At 39.3% G+C, this 17,611-nt stretch overlaps 1 protein-coding gene across 1 annotated transcript in view; it reads left to right on the top strand.

Annotated features, from left to right (window-relative positions):
- REC114 (REC114 meiotic recombination protein) overlaps positions 1-17,611 on the top strand; it is a 108,680-nt gene that overhangs the window by 90,309 nt on the left and 760 nt on the right. Inside the window, exons 3-5 of the mRNA XM_061157908.1 lie at positions 266-349; positions 7,376-7,567; positions 15,540-15,617. Of these exons, the coding sequence (XP_061013891.1) occupies positions 266-349; positions 7,376-7,567; positions 15,540-15,617 (354 nt within the window). The remainder of the gene's footprint in view (positions 1-265; positions 350-7,375; positions 7,568-15,539; positions 15,618-17,611) is intronic.

Here is a 17,611-nt window from a genome sequence, read left to right as displayed (position 1 = left end):
CTTTAAAACAGTGTGTTGATTTCCTATATGAGAAGGTTAAGAAAAGCCATGCAGGCTGAGACTGTTAGTGTTGACCACGACTCAGGAAGGGCACTGAGGTACTGGGGCTCCTTGGACGCAGCTGGTGATACTGCGCCATTTCTGTTGTGCTTAAGTTCTAGAATAACTAAATAGACAACTTTCTGATAGGAAGGAGCGGCATCACAGCTATTCTTCCTGTCTCTTTTGCTTCTGTTGCTAATTTTGCTTAATTATTTTGTTTCAGGAGGGGTTTTCACTCATTGGTAGCAAGAACTGGTTGAAGATTGTAAGACGCATGGATTGTCTGTTGTTTGGAACAACAATAAAGGTAAGATTCTGCGTGGCCAACTGTTTTTAAGCAGCTGTTCATACACTTCTCATCTACTAAGTGTGTGTGGGAGTGGGTGCAGGAGCGTCTCTTTGCAGGTGAATTGGTCCTGGGAAGAACACATTTGTTCAAGAAAGATTTGCATTCTGAGCAAAACATGAAACAAGGACTATTGAGAGGCAGAAGCATAGTTACTAAGGGGATGTTGCTGAAGAACCAGGGCTTTGACTGATCTGTCAATACCTGTATGACAGAGCTCTGCGACCAGTCTCCATCTCCCAGCACAAATTGGGAGAAGGTGGAGTTACATCATTGTTTGTCGTGCTATTTAGATTTTGAAAGGGGTGTGCTTTCAAATGCTTCACTGAATGTCTTTTCATTTTTCTCTTTAATACTAAATAATAAAATTCCTTTTTATTTGCTTACTTGGCTGTATTAAACATAAAGAATGATCCTCATGAAAGCAACATGAAAACTAATCACCTGTATTATTTTCTTTCAGAAATAACTGTAAAAACCAATCTGTTAACATTCACTGACTAGATAATACTGAAGTTCAGGTAAAAGATCCTAATTTTTAATTGGGCTCATAGACTGAGAGTTGAAAGAGGTCTTCAGAGCACCAGCCACTCCAGAGGATCCCCAGAGAATTCAGAGGGTCCATGAACTGCATGGATTTTCACTGACCTAAAGGTCACTGAAATTTATAATTTTGTTCAACAATGCCTGTTGGCATCAGACCACATTTGCACCAGTAGAAATCAAATGTCTTCATATCACTTTTTAGCTGTTTCAGATATCTTCAATGTCATTTACGCTCATCACACCCCAATGTTATGGCGGTGGTTAGTCCTGCTGCTGGATCTTTTTATTGAGTACATTAATAAGGAAGCATATATCTTATTAGAGTATAAATTACTGTTAATAGTGTGATAAATTATTTAAGTATACTTCAGTATAATTGGGCTTCCCTGGTGGCTCAGACGGTAAAGCGTCTGCCTACAATGCTGGAGAGCTGGGTTCGATCCCTGGGTCAGGAAGATCCCCTGGAGAAGGAAATGGCAACCCACTCCAGTACTCTTGCCTGAAAAATTCCATGGACTGAGGAGCCTGATAGGCTACAGTCCATGGGGTCGCAAAGAGTCGGACATGACTGAGCGACTTCACTTCACTTCACTTCACTTCTTCAGTATAATTGGTTTCCTTTGAACTCATATATTTTATGTGATTAAAAACATTGTTCTGAGAAGGGATCCTCTGGCTTCATCTGACTGCCAAAGGGGTCTGGAGCACGTACTCAAAACATTCAGGAGCCCCTGTTTTCATTTTACATGTGAGGGGACTGAATTCAACATAAGCCAGTAGCCAGCTAGCTATCAGAAAACTGGACCACCCGTTGGTCTCCTGACTCCTATCGATGGTGTCACATTGACTGAGGATATGTGTCTTCTAAAAAGTTATACTATGCCAAGTGTCTGATATTTGAGTTTTAATTTTTTTTCTGATTGTTATTAAATTTTTAAAAAATAACTGTAAAGGGGAAATAATTTGACTGCTCAAAAGTAATCATTATTAACATTTTTAAGTTTTTACTAGGCATGTGTATTGTATCAGTCAGGACAATGTTCAGATGCATGTGACTGAAAATCCAGGTGTAATGGCCCCCCGCAAAATAAAGGGTTATTGTTCTCACCAAGTGGACGAGCCAGAAGCAGGCGGCTGCCGGCAGTTGGCTCCGCAGCTCCACTGCGCCCGAGTCAGTGCCTCTGCGGGTCCGTTGGCCTCTCCTTCACAGTTTCAAAATGGCTACTGCAGCCCTGTCATAATTCCATTCCTGGGAAACCAGCTTCACCTATTCCTTTTGTGAGGAAAGCATAAACTTCCCTGTAAGGCTCTCTACCTCCCACAGTCCCCGAAAGATGTCTCCTTCTGTCTCAGGGACCAAAACGGTGTAATGTGGTCATCCCAATCTGCCAAGATTAGCCAGTGAATGTTTTGGCTTTTCCAGCCTCTGGTATGGATTGCCTCATGCAGTGAACAGTGTCTGCCATATAGATAATTTATAATTTTGGGATTGTGGTATACAGAGGGCTTTGTATCCTGCTTTCCTCACTTAACATTATATCTGGAACATTATACCAAGGCATTTCTTAGTCTTTCTGAAACATGATTTTCTGTGACTACCTAGTATTTTTGTTCTTTCGATGCACCGTGAATAGGGTAACAAATTCCTGATTTTTCACTATTGTAAAAATGTTTTGATTTTCATTAGGATTTATTTACAGAGTTCTTGAGATAAAAGTACTAGAAGTATGAATGTTTATTTTGTAAATGTGCCCTCCAGATAGGTTGTTCCTGTTTCTACAGCACTAACGATCTGTCAAAATGCCTATTTGTCCACATCCTCTCCAACAGGGTGATGTAATTTAAAAACTAATTTCTAATTTGATAAGCAAAAATGAGCATCTTCCTTTAATTTGCATTTCTTTGGTAACTAGTGAGAATGAATGTTTTTTTGTGTGTTTGTTAGCCAGCCATCTGTATTTCTTCTGTGAATCACCGTCTATTGCTTTTGCCTAATTTTCCTCTTCAAAATCTTTAGACTCTCTATGTATAGAGATTGCATGTTAGATGCTTGTATTTTGTGTAGTTATATAATTTTAAAGGTGATTATTTGTGTATATACCATATACTTTATATGTAGATTTTTAAATATTCAAGTTTAGGATCCTTTTGCCTGTTGTTATTGGAATGGTATTCTTTATCCAAAGATAGCTGCCTATTACTAGATTTTTTCTGAAGTATTTTAAATTTAGCCTCCTTACTAAACTATTGTTAGCTCTGATAATTTAATTTCTAGGAAAGTAATTTTATAATCTGCAAACAATGATAATTTTCTTCCCATAGTTTATACTTACTACTTTTCTCACCTTACTGGATTATCTAGACCTTCCAGAACACTGTAATTTGACAGTTATACAGTCATCCTTGACATCTTGCTGATTTGAATGGGAACAAGTGTGTAGACATTAAGAATATTTCTGGCTGTTGATTGGATATTCTTTACCATGTTAGGGAGATACTCTTTCAACTATAGTTTATTTACTAAAACTTTTATCAGGGTTACATATTAAATTTTAACTCCTATCAAGATCATTATTTGTTTCACTTTTTTAATCCTTCATTATATTAATACTGAGCCAACAGATTGTTATTTTTGCCTTACTTGGCAAAGGGTACACAACTTTTTTGCTTCTTGACTTGGATAACTTGTAGTTAGACAAGTATTGCAAAACAAACATTTTTTTCTGTAAATTGATAAATAAAAGTATTTAGAAATAAAATGTTTGTTCCTTTAACAGAAATTTAACATAACTTAAATTCAAGGGGCAATAAAGATTATGTTTCTTTTCTCTTTGGCTGAAATAAGTAGATTGTAAAAGATGTGCCTACTTGTAATATGGGCTTCTTTTTTTTTTCAGTAATTGTAATCAAAATGATCTTGGCTGATTGGCTAACAGTCAACATGTAATTCCCTATGTGAAAAGACTGATTCAAAGGAATAATCCTAAACCCACTGTCTTGACTCACCTCCCGTAACTCACTGAAGAATATTTTCATGGTTTTCTCTGGCCTCAGCCTTGAGTATCACCTCTTGGTTTCAAAGCAATGTTGAAGTCCTTTGTCCATACTCCCCCATCCCCAATTTCTGCTTAGAGGAATTCACTGCTAGTGGTGGGGAGATTCTCACATCTCCTCGGCTGTCTTCCTGCGTGGTGCTGACTGGGCCCATGTCTTCGCGTTGCTGATACCCTGTAACATTAGCTACAGAGCCTGCAGCTTAAGATCTCTGCATGGAGATGCCATTCACACTTGTGAGTCAGTATTTAATGGACCCAACGCTTCCCTGAAGGTGAAACCTCATTTTCTTGTGTGTACATAAAGATAAGTATAAAGAGACAGGCACTTATCCTTAACATTCGTTTCTTCGAGGAGTTTTCTATTAGTTGTAAGAACTTGAAATTAAGTATTTTGAAGGAGGGTAGGAACACTTTAACATATAAGTCACCACTTTTGTCATTGTTCGTCATCACTAAGTTGTGTCCGACTCTTTGCGACCCCACGGACTGCAGCACGTCAGGCTTCCCTCTCCTTCACTATCTCCTGGAGTTTCCCCAAACTCATGTCCATCGAGCCATCCAACTGTCTCATCCTCTGTCACACCCTTTTCCTCATGCCCTCAATCTTTCCTAGCATCAGGGTCTTTTCCAGTGAGTTGGCTCTTTTCATCAGGTGGCCAGAGTATTGAGGTTCGGCTTCAGCATCAGCCCTTCAAATGAATATTCAGGGTTGATTTCCTCTAGGATTGATGGTTTGATCTCCTTGCTGTCCAAGGGACTCTCAAGAGTCTTCTCCAGTACTGCAGTTTGCAAGCATCAATTTTTTGGTGCTCAGCATTCTTTATGGTCCAACTCTCACATCTGTACATGACTGCTGGAAAAATCATAGCTTCAACTATGTGGGCCTGTGTCGGCAAAGTGATGTCTGATGTCTCTACTTTTTAATACACTGTCTAGTTCTGTCATAGCTTTCCTTCCGAGGAACAAGCGTCTTTTAATTTCATGGCTGCAGTCACCATCTGCAGTTATTTTGGAACCCAAGAAAATAAAGTCTTATCACTGTTTCAATTTTTTCTGCACCTGTTTGCTATGAAGTGATGGCATTGGATGCCATGATCCTCATTTTTTGAATGTTGAGAGTTTCAAGCCAGCTTTTTTGCTCTCCTCTTTCATCTTCATCAAGTGGCTCTTCAGTTCCTCTTTGCTTTCTGCCATTAAGATGGTGTCATCTGCATATCTGAGATTATTGATATTTCTCCTGGCAGTCTTGATTCCAGCTTGTGATTCATCCAGCCCAGCATTTCACATGATGTACTCTGCATATAAATTAAATAAGCAGGGTGACAATACACAGCCTTGGCATACTCCTTTCCCAATTTTGAACCAGCTGTTCCATGTCTGGTTCTAACTGTTGCCTCTTGACCTGTGTACAGGTTTCTCAGGAGGTAGGTAATGTAGTCTGGTATTCCCAATTCTTTCAGAATTTTCCACAGTTTGTTTTGATTCCCACAGTCAAAGGCTTTAGTGTAGTCAATGAAGCAGAAGTAGATGTTTTTCTGGAATTAGCTTGCTTTTTCTATGACTCAGTGGATGTTGGCAATTTGATCTCCGGTTCCTCTGCCTTTTCTAAATCCAGCTTGTACATCTGGGAGTTCTTGGTTCATGTACTGCCAAAGCCTGACTTGAAGAATTTTGAGCATTACCTTGCTAGCATGGGAAATGAGCGCAATTGTGCAGTAGATTGAACATTCTTTGGCACTGTCCTTCTTATGATTGGAATGAAAATTGACCTTTTCCAGTCCTGTGGCCATTGCTCTTTTTTCCAAATTTGCTAGCATATTGAATGCAACACTTTCACAGCATCATCTTTTAGTATTGGAAATAGCTCAGCTGGAATTCTGTCACTTCCATTAGCTTTATTCGTAATAATGCTTCCTAAGCCCTGCTTGACTTCACATTCCAGGATGTCTGGCTCTAGGTGAGTGATCACACCATTGTGATTATCTGAGTCATGAAGATCTTTTTTGTACAGTTCTTCTGTGTATTCTTGCCACCTCTTCTTCTGCTTCTGTTAGGTCCATACCATTTCTGTCCTTTATCTAACCCACCTTTGCATGGAATGTTCCCTTGGTATCTCTAATTTTCTTGAAGAGATCTCTAGTCTTTCCCATTCTATTGTTTTCCTCTATTTCTTTGCATTGATCACTGAGGAAGGCTTTCTTATCTCTCCTTGCTCTTCTTTGGAACTCTGCATTCAGATGGGAATATCTTTTCTTTTCTCCTTTGCTTTTCACTTCTCTTATTTTCACAGCTATTTGTAAGGCCTCCTCAGACAACCATTTTGCCTTTTTGCATTTCTTTTCCATGAGGATGGTCTTGATCCCTGTCTCCTGTACAATGTCATGAACCTCCGTCCATAGTTCATCAGGCACTCCATCAGATCTGGTCCCTTAAATCTATTTCTCACTTCCACTGTATAAACATTTTCCAGTTAGCAACGTGATTTGTGTATTTAAAAAATACAAAATACTGTTACTATGTTAGCATCTGAATTTCTTTACAGAAGAAATTGAATAAAGGTACACAATACATATTGCCTATTTGGGGTGGCTTTTGGGTAAACTGAGTCTTCTAAAACTAGAGAAGATATTGGACTAGAAAAAAGGAAACTAATTCTGTTAAAATAATAGGCTTATTGTTATTGTTACAATTTAGTTCTATTTTTAAAATTACAGTAAAATAAATTTGATGTAGTTGCCACTTAAAAATTTTAATTGCATCTCTCCCACATTTGCTGGTTTGCCAGGGGATATAAATCATACAGCTAATTAAAGGCAGCACGTGATTGATTTGTCTGTGATTTGTAGGTAAGTCTGGCCTCTTTAAGGATAAAAGGGCACTGCAAATTAATGAGATACATTGGCTGTCAGCATTTGCCTGTCCCCAGATCCCCCATTTTGTTTTTCAGATTCACTGGCTTGTTTAACGTGGTGTCTATCTGGCTAGCTCTTTTATATACTCAGGTTTGGAAAATTTTGTTCAGCCAGGATTGTTGGCTTCACTGATGCTCCACCTAAGCAATTAGACGGTATGAAATCTTTGTTCCAAAGTAAGATGAAACATGGATCTTTTACTGCAGTCAGTATAGTGACCTTCCTAATCTTTATGATGGGCTTTTCCATTTTTGCTGATGTCAGTCCCCTGAAGGAAGTGAATATATTATGAGGCACAGCTCCCAAAAGGGAAAAGAAAACTAATTACTGGCTTTTCTATGTGCACATTGACAATCTAGGGTAACTGCTCCCTTATTGACACCCCTTCCCCTTCAAACAAAGGGAAGACCCCACAGTAGAAGTAAAGTGATATGACGAGGGTTGCTGAGGATAACTTTTGATTTGTCATACAGAACAAGAGTCGTATGTTCCGGGTACAGTTCAGTGGAGGCTCCAGAGAGCAGGCACTGGAACACTGCTACAGCTGCGTGCAGAACCTAGCCCAGTACATCACCGTCCAGGTGCCCGACGGAATCAGCCAGGAGTTCAGGCCAAGTCCTGGCCAGGGGAAGGGCTGTGTGCAAAGCATCCCACCACAGTATGGCGTAAGTAGGCAAGTAGGTGGATGAGAAACCTGAGAAGGTGATGCTGTGGGGGCCAAAATCACAGTGGAATTTGCCACGTCCACCACATTTGTAGCTTAAAGATATCTAATGTTGAGTGACTTACTTTTATTGACATATATATATAATCATAGTGTTAGTTTCATGTATACAATAGTGATTTGATATTTTTATACAAAATGACATTTAATTACCATCTGTCACCATACAAAAGTATTACAATATTATTGACTATATTTCCTGTGCTGTACATTATATCCCTGTGACTCATTTGTTTTTACTTTTTTAAAAAAGACTTATTTTTGGCTGCACTGGGTCTTCACTGCTGTTCCGACTTCTGTCTTCTCTGGTTGCAGTTAGTGGGGCTGCTCTGGTTGCAGTGTGTGGGCTTCTCATTGCAGTGGCTTCTCTTGTTGCAGAGCACAGCCTCTAGGCGCGGGGGCTTCAGTAGTTGTGGCACATGGGCTTGCTTAGTTGCTCCACCGCATGTGGGGTCCCATGCCAGGGACCGAACCCATGTCCCTTGAATTGGCAGGGGGATTCTTAACCACTGGATCACTAGGGAAGCCCATTCACTTATAATGGGAAGTTTGTGCTTCATAATCTCATTCACCTGCTGTGCCTTTCCCCCCCCAGTTCTGCAGCCATGTTTGTTCTCTGTGTTTATGAGTCATTTTATATTTGTTTTTAGATACTACATATTTTATTGTGTATATATTGGGTGGGCTAAAAAGTTCATGCAGGTTTTTCTAACATCATAGGGAAAAACCCAAATGAACTTTTTGGCCCACCCTACACACACACACACATATTTTTGTATCTATTCCAGTGTGTGTGTGTATGAACTTTTTGGCCCACCCTATACACACACACACACCCCCCCCTCATTTTTGTATTTATTCCAGTGTGTGTGTGTGTATACATATACACACACATACCTCATCTATGGCCACTGTAAACAATGCTTCAGTAATCATAGGGGGGAAAATATCTTTTTGAATTAGTTTTTGTTTTCTTTGGATCAATACCCAGAAGTGGAATTACTAGATCATATGATAATTGTTTTTAATTTTTAGAGAAACCACCGTACTGTTTTCCATAGTAGCTACCAATTTACATTCCCACCAGTAGTGCATAAGCATTCCCTTTTCTCCACATCCTGACCAACACTTTACTACTTGTCTTTCTGATAGCCATTCTGACAGTTGTGAGGTATCATCTTGTGGTTTGATTTGCAGTTCTCTGATGATGAGTGATGCTGAGCATCTTTTCATGTGCCTCAGGCAAGGGCAACAAAAGCAAAAAACAAACAAATGGACTAAATCCAACTAAAAAGCTTTGCATAGTAAAGAAAATGAACAACAAAACAAAAAGACAGCCTATTGAGTGGGAGGAGGTATTTTCAAATGATACATCCAGTAAAGGGTTAATACCCAAAATAACAAGAACTGATATAATTCAGTATCATATAAAACAATCTGATTAAAAAATGGGCAGAGGACTTGAATAGACATTATTCCAAAGAAAACACTGAGTTACTTTTTTAATTCAAGGTTGATTCTCACTATAGTTACCTATAAGGCTAGAAATTAGATTAGCTGGGAGTTTCAGGTGTATCATGGGTGTTAACTATAGTACAGTGGTTCTCAGAGTATGATCCATGGACCCTTCCCTGAGACCTTTTCAGGAGTCCAGAAAGTCCATATTATTTCTGCAATAATATTAACAGATTATTTGTCCTTTTCCTGTATTGATACTTGTTATTTAATGGGACAAAAGCACTGTGAGCAAAGCTCCTGTCACCTTAGCATAGATCAAGGCGGTGGCATCTAGCCGTTCCAGTAGTCGTGTTCTTTCTTCACTGTCACTGCAGTGAGAACCAACTAACAAAACCATCTGTGTTCTGAAGCACGACGGCTTTCTCCTAGGAAAGCACCCGCATGGCAGCACTGGGTGCTGAACCAGCCTCTCTTTATGGAACACCATTACCACTTAACAACAGACGAACTACAATTATTCAGATTTGGGTGACTGGTGGCCATTTTCTCAAGTGAATGTAGTAATCCTGTTACTTCAAGAAGACAATTTATAGTATTTGACAATGATGAAATAACCTTTCCAAGTGAAAATTAGAATCTTGGAAAACTTGTATCTGCCACTTGAGCTTCACAGCTTCCTAACCCAGAAGACTTTCTTGATGGTACTGGTAATGAACATGATTTTTAAAATAACTACATCACAAAATGTTTCAACATGTGGAAGATCTGTACAATCCAGTGAACCAGTATTTTTCAAATAGCAAATACATGGTGCTACAAAACCATGCATGGATGAAAGATCTGAAGTATGAACTAGATCAATGGATTGTTTGTTTTTTTACCTGTTAACTTCCCTCACCTATTTCTCTATTTTACTGTCCCATTCCCCTCTCCTCTAGCAACCATCTGTTTATTCTCTGTATCTATGAGTCTAGTTGTTTATTCATGCCTTTTAATTTCCACATATAAGTGAAATCATACAGTTCTTGTCTTTCTCTGATTTACTTCATTTAGCATTCAGTTCAGTCAGTTAAGTTGCTCAGTCGTGTCCGACTCTTTGCGACCCCATGAATCGCAGCACGCCAGGCCTCCCTGTCCATCACCAACTCCCGGAGTTTACTCAAACTCATGCCCAACGAGTCGGTGATACCATCTAGCCATCTCATCCTCTGTCATCCCCTTCTCTCCTGCCCCCAATCATCAGGGTCTTTTCCAGTGAGTCAACTCTTCACATGAGGTGGCCAAAGTATTGGAGTTTCAGCTTCAGCATCAGTCCTTCCAATGAACACCCAGGACTGACGTCCTTCAGGATGGACTGGTTGGATCTCCTTGCAGTCCAAGGGACTCTCAAGAGTCTTCTCCAATGCCACAGTTCAAAATTTTTGATCAATTTTTCGGCACTCAGCTTTCTTCACAGTCCAACTCTCACATCCATACATGACCACTGGAAAAACCATAGCCTTGACTAGATGGACCTTTGTTGGCAAAGTAATGTCTCTAATATGCTAATCTAGGTTGGTCATAACTTTCCTTCCAAGGAGTAAGCGTCTTTTAATTTCATGGCTCCAGTCACCATCCGCAGTGATTTTGCAGCCCCCAAAAATAAAGTCTGACACTATTTCCACTGTTTCCCCATCTATTTCCCATGAAGTGATGGGACCAGATGCCATGATCTTAGTTTTCTCAATGTTAAGCTTTAAGCCAACTTTTTCACTCTCCTCTTTCACTTTCATCAAGAGGCTTTTTTAGTTCCTCTTCACTCTCTGCCATAAGGGTGGTGTCATCTGCATATCTGAGGTTATTGATATCTCTCATTTAGCATAATACCTTCTAAGTCCATCCATTTTGTCACAAGTGACAAGATGTTTTTTATGGCTGAATAATATCATATTCTCTTTATCCAGTCATCTATCAACAAACACTTAGGGTTAATTTGCTCCCGTATCTGGGCTTCTGTGAATATTGCTGCAGTGAACATAGGGGTGCAAATATCTTTTTGAATGTTTTTGTTTTCTTTGGAAAAATACCCAGAAGTGGGATTACTGTATCATATGCTAGTCCTGTGGGGTTTTTTAAAATTTCTCTTCAATAAATGGTGTTGGGAAAACTGGACTTCCTCCTACCATATAAAATCATACAAAAATAAAATCAAAAGGGATTAAACACTTAAATGTAAGGCCTGAAACCATAAAACTCCTAGAAGAAAACATAGGCAGTACACTTTTGACATCAGTCTTGGCAATATTTTTATGGATCTCCTCAAGCAAGGGAAATACCAGCAAAACTAAAAAAAAAAAAAAAATCACTGTTTTTTGTGATCACTGTTACACAACAAGGGAGGCTATTAACAAAATAAAAAGGCTCCCTACTGAATGGGAGAAGATATTTGCAAATGGTATATCTGATAAAGGGTTACTATTCAACATACTGAAAAGAACTCATACAAATCAACATAAAAAAAAATTATAAAATGGGCGGAGGGCCTGAATAGACATTTTTCTAAAGACATACAGATAGCTAACAGACACATGAAAAGATGCTTAGCGTCACGTATCAGGGAAATGCAAATCAAAACCAGTGAGATATCCTCACACCTATTAGAATGGCTGTTGTCAAAAAGTCAAGGTATGGAGAAAAGGGAACCCTTGGTACACTCTTGATGGGAATGTAAACTGGCACAGCTGCTATGGAACAGTCCAGAGATTCCTCAGACCAAAGGATTTTAATATAATAATTTAAAAGTTCATTGCTATGATTTAAGATTGTGTTGAAACTAGCCTTTAAGAAACTATCACTTGTTGAATTTTGATGTCAGATCAGAGTATCCATAATTACCTGAAAAACATTTTTAAAAAATAACTTTTTCCATCTATATATCTGTATGAAGCCAGATTTTATGTACTTCAACCAAAGCAATATGTTGTCAGATTGAGTGCAGAAGTAAATGAGAGTCCAGCTAGATATTAAAAGAGAATTGCAAAAATCATTGTATTTTTGTGTTAGGAAAGTTATTTTCATTAATATGTTTTTAATACTAACATATAATGGATTTATAATTTTAAATGAATAGTTAAAATTTGTTTTAATTCCTAACATATAAATATCAGATAGATGTAATTCAAAAGCTGAGGGCCTCAGTGGTTTGTAGGAATGTAAAGGAGTCTTGTGATAAAACTTTTGAGAATCAATTCTAGAATTTCTCCTGCAGGTACATCTTCAAGCATTTCATCGGCATAGTCCCACATGCTGCTAGCATAGGTTACCTCTGCTCTTAGGATGAAATTCCAGTTTCAGGCTGGGTTTTTTATTTATTTTGAGCAATGACTTTCCAAACCTGGCTTTCCATTACTTCGTCCTGTAAGTTCCCCTTAAACTAACTGGGCCAAGACAATTCATTTTTACTGTTTTATCACCAACTTTCTTTTTATAGTGTATCTGGGGCAAACAGATTTTATATTGTTTATCATAAAATGTTTTTCTTTAAACAAGTACTGTACGGGTTTCCCTTTGATTACATTTAGTTTGCCATATCATATTTTAATGTTTTAGAATTCTTCCCATTTGTTTCTGCATGACTTTTTGTGAACATGTCTTAACACTAAAGCTGGTTTTCTTACAAATCTTGGATCTAATTTAAAACATTTTGCCTCATCAGCTTCTGTTTTATTAATAATCCCCTCTCTAAAAATGGAATGATATGGCTTATTATAAGATACTTTGATGCTTACGATCCTTTACCCCTTAAATAGATTGCCTTTCTTTGTAGGTGTCACTGACCAGCTATTAGATTGAGATTATAGTACCCAGTGCATGCATGGGGTGCAACAAGAACCAAATAAGGTCCCAGCATTTGGGAACTAGGTCTGGAATGCCTCATAAAGGTAATGATATAGAGGACATACATATAGTAAAGACATACACACGTCAGGGTAGAACCTAAATACAATTATCTAAAAAAAGAAAAACTGAGACAGTACCTTAAAGAGGCTGTGGGTCTTTTAACTACAGTGGCAGATGAAGGCCCTGGCCCTCTATTTAAGCTCATCCCAAATACCTAGGTAGAAATATCCCCAAAGCAGCTAGAAAATGTTCATGGCTTTTCTTGATTCTGTATTCAAGGCCTCCTTGGATCTGTAGTTTGTTCTGGGTAGATGAGATATAGAGTGTTGTGCAAAAGACTATAGACTTTGGAATCCACATGGATCTAGGTTGGAATCCTTGCCTGTTAGTAGCTATGTGTTCTCAAGCAAGTCACTTACTGCGTGGTGAGACTGCAATTCTGTCTATAAAGCACCTACGACAATACCTGGCAGATATCTAAATAAGATGATTCATTATTACTGCCAGTGCTGTTACCTTTTCAGATCTGCCTTGCTTTGCAGGTGAACAAATAAGCATACCAGTTATTTATTATCAAGAGTCAGCACTCACCAGTCAGTAGGGCCATAGTGAGATGGAGTGTCTGAGGCTGCAGAGCAGGAGACAAAAACTCCTAAGGCCTGCCCTTAGCTTCCGCTGTTCAAATTTGGTATTGTGCTCCCTTTTTCACAATCCAGCTCCAGAGGTGCAAACTCTGGCCAGGCTTTAGTTATCTTGCAGCTCTCCTCATTCAGGTATCTTTTTCCCAGTCCCTGTATTACTTTTGTCTAAAATAGTTTTTTTTTTTTTTTCTTTTTTTTTGCAAATTAGAGGTAATTCCGTATCTTTTTTTTTTTTCTTTCAGGTTCTTGAGTCACTTCCTGGCTTATATTTTTACTTTTCCTCTGCCTTGTAATTTTGCTAATTGTGGCCTAACCAGGTGTTTCTCAACCTGAGGGCTTCTGAGGCAACCCAGCCCACGGCAGCTCCTAGATGAACTCTTCCTCCGCTAGCACTAGGAGTCCAGGAAGTGGCGGCCAAGGGCTTGTCACTGCGTGCGCAGAACCTGCCCTCTGCATGCACTCAGATGGAGGACTGTCCAGTCCTTAGAGCCATCCTTCTGACTTCCGCTGCTTCCATCACACTTGGCTGTAGATCAGTGTATGTGGCATATGAGTTTTGGTTAGTCTTCCCTAGTTGTTTGAAGAACATGGTGTGAGCTGAGCTGATGTCTCCTAGGAAAACCTCAGAGCTGGAAGAAACACTAAGCAGTGGAATCTGACTTTTCTGGATGAGGAAAAATGGGGTTTGCCTAAGGATTCCAGACTCATTAAAGCCCCTTACCTTTTAGCTCACTTTTATTTAGTATTCCTAACTAGTTTTCTTTCCTTTGTTCTTTTCTTCCTCTGTCCCACCACCCCATTTTTGATGCTTCAGATACACATTTCTGCCAACACCCACTGAAATTAGCAGGACATTTACTTTGGCAGTCAGAACATACTGATACACACCTTCCAGGCAGGGCCTTGGGTTCTCCCTGCGATACCACCAGCTCGCAACTATCTGGAGATGGTTAGTACTCCAAGTGCCACTGCTTTCCAGACACAACTAAGCCTGCAGGCATGTGGCGAGGAAGGAAGGGTGGTGGGGCTCTTGGAGAAGTTTTTGTTTTTAGGTAGAAGCAGTCTCTAATGCCTCCAGGCTTCCTCCTACACCTTGTTCATTCTGTTTGCCTAGAAAACATCCCCAGTTCTGCTTAAGAACAGCCCCTCCGGTAAGAAGTAGCTCAGGCTCTGGAGCATTCCTACCCCTCCTGCTTATTAGCACACACACCCTTCCTGTACTGCCCTCCACTACAAGCCTGAAGTCTTACACTCCCCTCCACGCCAGCACTTCCTCAGTTTCATTCAAGTTGTTTTACTTGTTAGTTTCTTACTGGGTTGTGGGTTCTTGCAGGTTTCCTGTGGCTCCCTTCCTTTTTTCATCCCAATGTCTAGTGCACAGTATACACAAACATTGTTGAATGAATATATCTAGGAATTTTACTAACAGAAGAACTTAATCATAACCTCAGAATGTCTAAAATGAGATTTTTTTAAAAGTTACATTTGGTTATCTTGCAACTATAGTGTTCCCCCTGCCCCCATTTTGCTTTTCTACAAGGAACATGTATATTACCCGAGTAATAATCATGGTTTGTCACCTTCTATAAATTATCAGAAGCTGGGCAATGTCCACTGCCCTCCAGTACCAGCACATGGTCCTGGGCTGGGCCTCATAAGACAGAAGTCTGCCACGGTGTCAGGCAGGAAAAGGCACTACCAGCCTGTGAGACGTAAAGACGGCAGGCACAGGGCGGTGCCTCAGATTTCCTGTGTCTCTGCTGTGGTAAATCAGGTAACAGCCAAGCTTAAACCAGGACAGACTACACTGACAAAAGACTTTAGTACCTTTACTGATTTTCTTTAACATTTTAATTCATGTGTTCCACTTCTTTAATGGCCTAGGGTATTTATGATTATGTTCAGCCAGTCTAATTGCATGCTGTTTCACTGCAGAACTCAGAGCAGCAGCAGAGGGTGCCAGCTGACACAAGCAGTCCAGGAGGAAGGACCTCAGTGGCCTGGTTAGCTCAGGTAGGGCCTATTTCCACATTCAGTTTTCATGTCAGGAAAACAGTGATCCCGAAGAACTTTGTGTCCCTCTGTTCAATCCTCTGTTGTAGAACAGTAACTAAAAGTGTTACTGTAGAAGATGGTAAAGACAGAGACAGGCCACTTCCACCTATCCTTGTTGTGAGGTTAGACATGATGGCACATACTGAAGAACTATCTTCCTGAGGAAATAAAAGACAGAAAGTGGTCTCTAGCCTTTAAATATGTGAGATAAACAATTTATTCACCACCATCCTAAAAGAGGAATAAAGGTAAGAATTTCAGTTTAACTTTGGACATGAAATTTGGAAACTCTTCTAAGACAGATATCAATATGAATTTGAAATCGGATCAACCATGGTTTCTGTAGGGGCAGATCTTCAGTGTGAGGATCTCAGGTTAAGGATGTATGGAGCCCTGGGAAGACTCCGCTCTGTTACCACAGAACTGCTTTTGGACGTGGCCCCTCCACTTGAATTTTGCTGTTACCAAACACTCTTGCAGAACTATTCATTCAGGCTCAGGGTTCCTGAGGCTGGTCGTCGTCTCAGTGCGTGCATTCCCTGCTGTGCTTGACAGCAGGTTCTCAGCCAACAGTTCATGCTTTCCCTAAAATGCTGCATGGAATTCATCAATATCCAATTTTCCTAAGTTTTCTTTTTACGTTATCTATTAACCTGTGCTAACAGTGGTGTAAGAAAGAAGATAGGGGTGTTTCTCCACCTGGCACACCACTCACGCAAAATAAATGGGCAGTCACAGATTTTAAAACCTGAAAATTAAGACTAAATAAGAATTCATGTCTATTTCTTTTAGTAAGTCAGAACTATGACAAAATTTAGAAACCTTGTTTTCGAGCAGCAGGGCAGACTTCATAACTCCCAGTTTGTAGCCTTGTATCTGCACCAGGATTATAGGTTAACTGAATCAGAGTGACTAAGCCACAGAAAAACATGAGCAGAGTAGGGTGCGATATCCTTATTCAGGAAGTATCAGTTACTATAAAAGATGAACCTCGGTCCAATTTATTTACAGCATATAGAAGAACCGCGTATAAAGAAAAAGCATCAGGCTAGCTCAGATATGTTACTTGTTTGCTACAACCTTCTAGACAAGTCATTCTTTGAATATAAATTGGTAAAATTCTTTGAAAGCCATTTAGCAATGTAGATAAAATTTAATATCTTATTACCTATAATACCATTTCATCTACACAAATATACATACAAAGATGTTTTTCAGTAATTTTAATAGTAACAAAATAGGAACAATTATTCACTAATGGGATACCAAGTGGTTAAAAAGTGCCATAACCATAAGCGGGATAAAATGTAGTCAATAAAAAGTGACATCTGTCTTAATCTGTTGACATTGGAAGATATTCATAGTACATTGTTTTTAAAAGGCTACAAAACAGCACACATGATTTGACTTTTGTAGTAAAGACACACACACGAAATAAATTTGGAAGGAGATAATACTACCATGTTAATAGTGGCTCTCACTGGAGAACAGGGAGGGTTTCATTTGACTTTCATTTTCTTCTTTCTACCTTTAGATAGTCTGAAAAGCTGGTTTGAATTTAGAAAAGTCAGTTTCTATTATAGATAGTTCCTTGAGAAATGTCAACTGTATACATATACACCAAACCATGCAATCCATGGAAAGGGTAGAAAACCTACCTATCTAGCAGAATTAACATGAGGAGTGAATAAGGCTAAGTCAAGGCTCAGAGGTAGGTGGACCACACACAGAGCTGAAGCCGTCTTTGTTGCTTGGGTCGGTGCATCTTTTGCGTAATCTTCCAAATTGCCAAGCACAGTCACAGACTTTTTTTTTTTTTAAACTCTCCTCATGTTTAAATATTGGCAGCTTAGTCAACTGACTTTAAAATACTACAGGTTACCAAAGACGACAGAGAGATGACAAATAAGCATGTGAAAAACGTGCAGTATTATATGACATCATTTGTATGA

This window comes from Dama dama, chromosome 12, assembly GCF_033118175.1.
Source record: "Dama dama isolate Ldn47 chromosome 12, ASM3311817v1, whole genome shotgun sequence".
In the NCBI taxonomy this organism is placed as follows: domain Eukaryota; kingdom Metazoa; phylum Chordata; class Mammalia; order Artiodactyla; family Cervidae; genus Dama; species Dama dama.
This window is presented reverse-complemented; position numbering and strand designations above follow the sequence as displayed.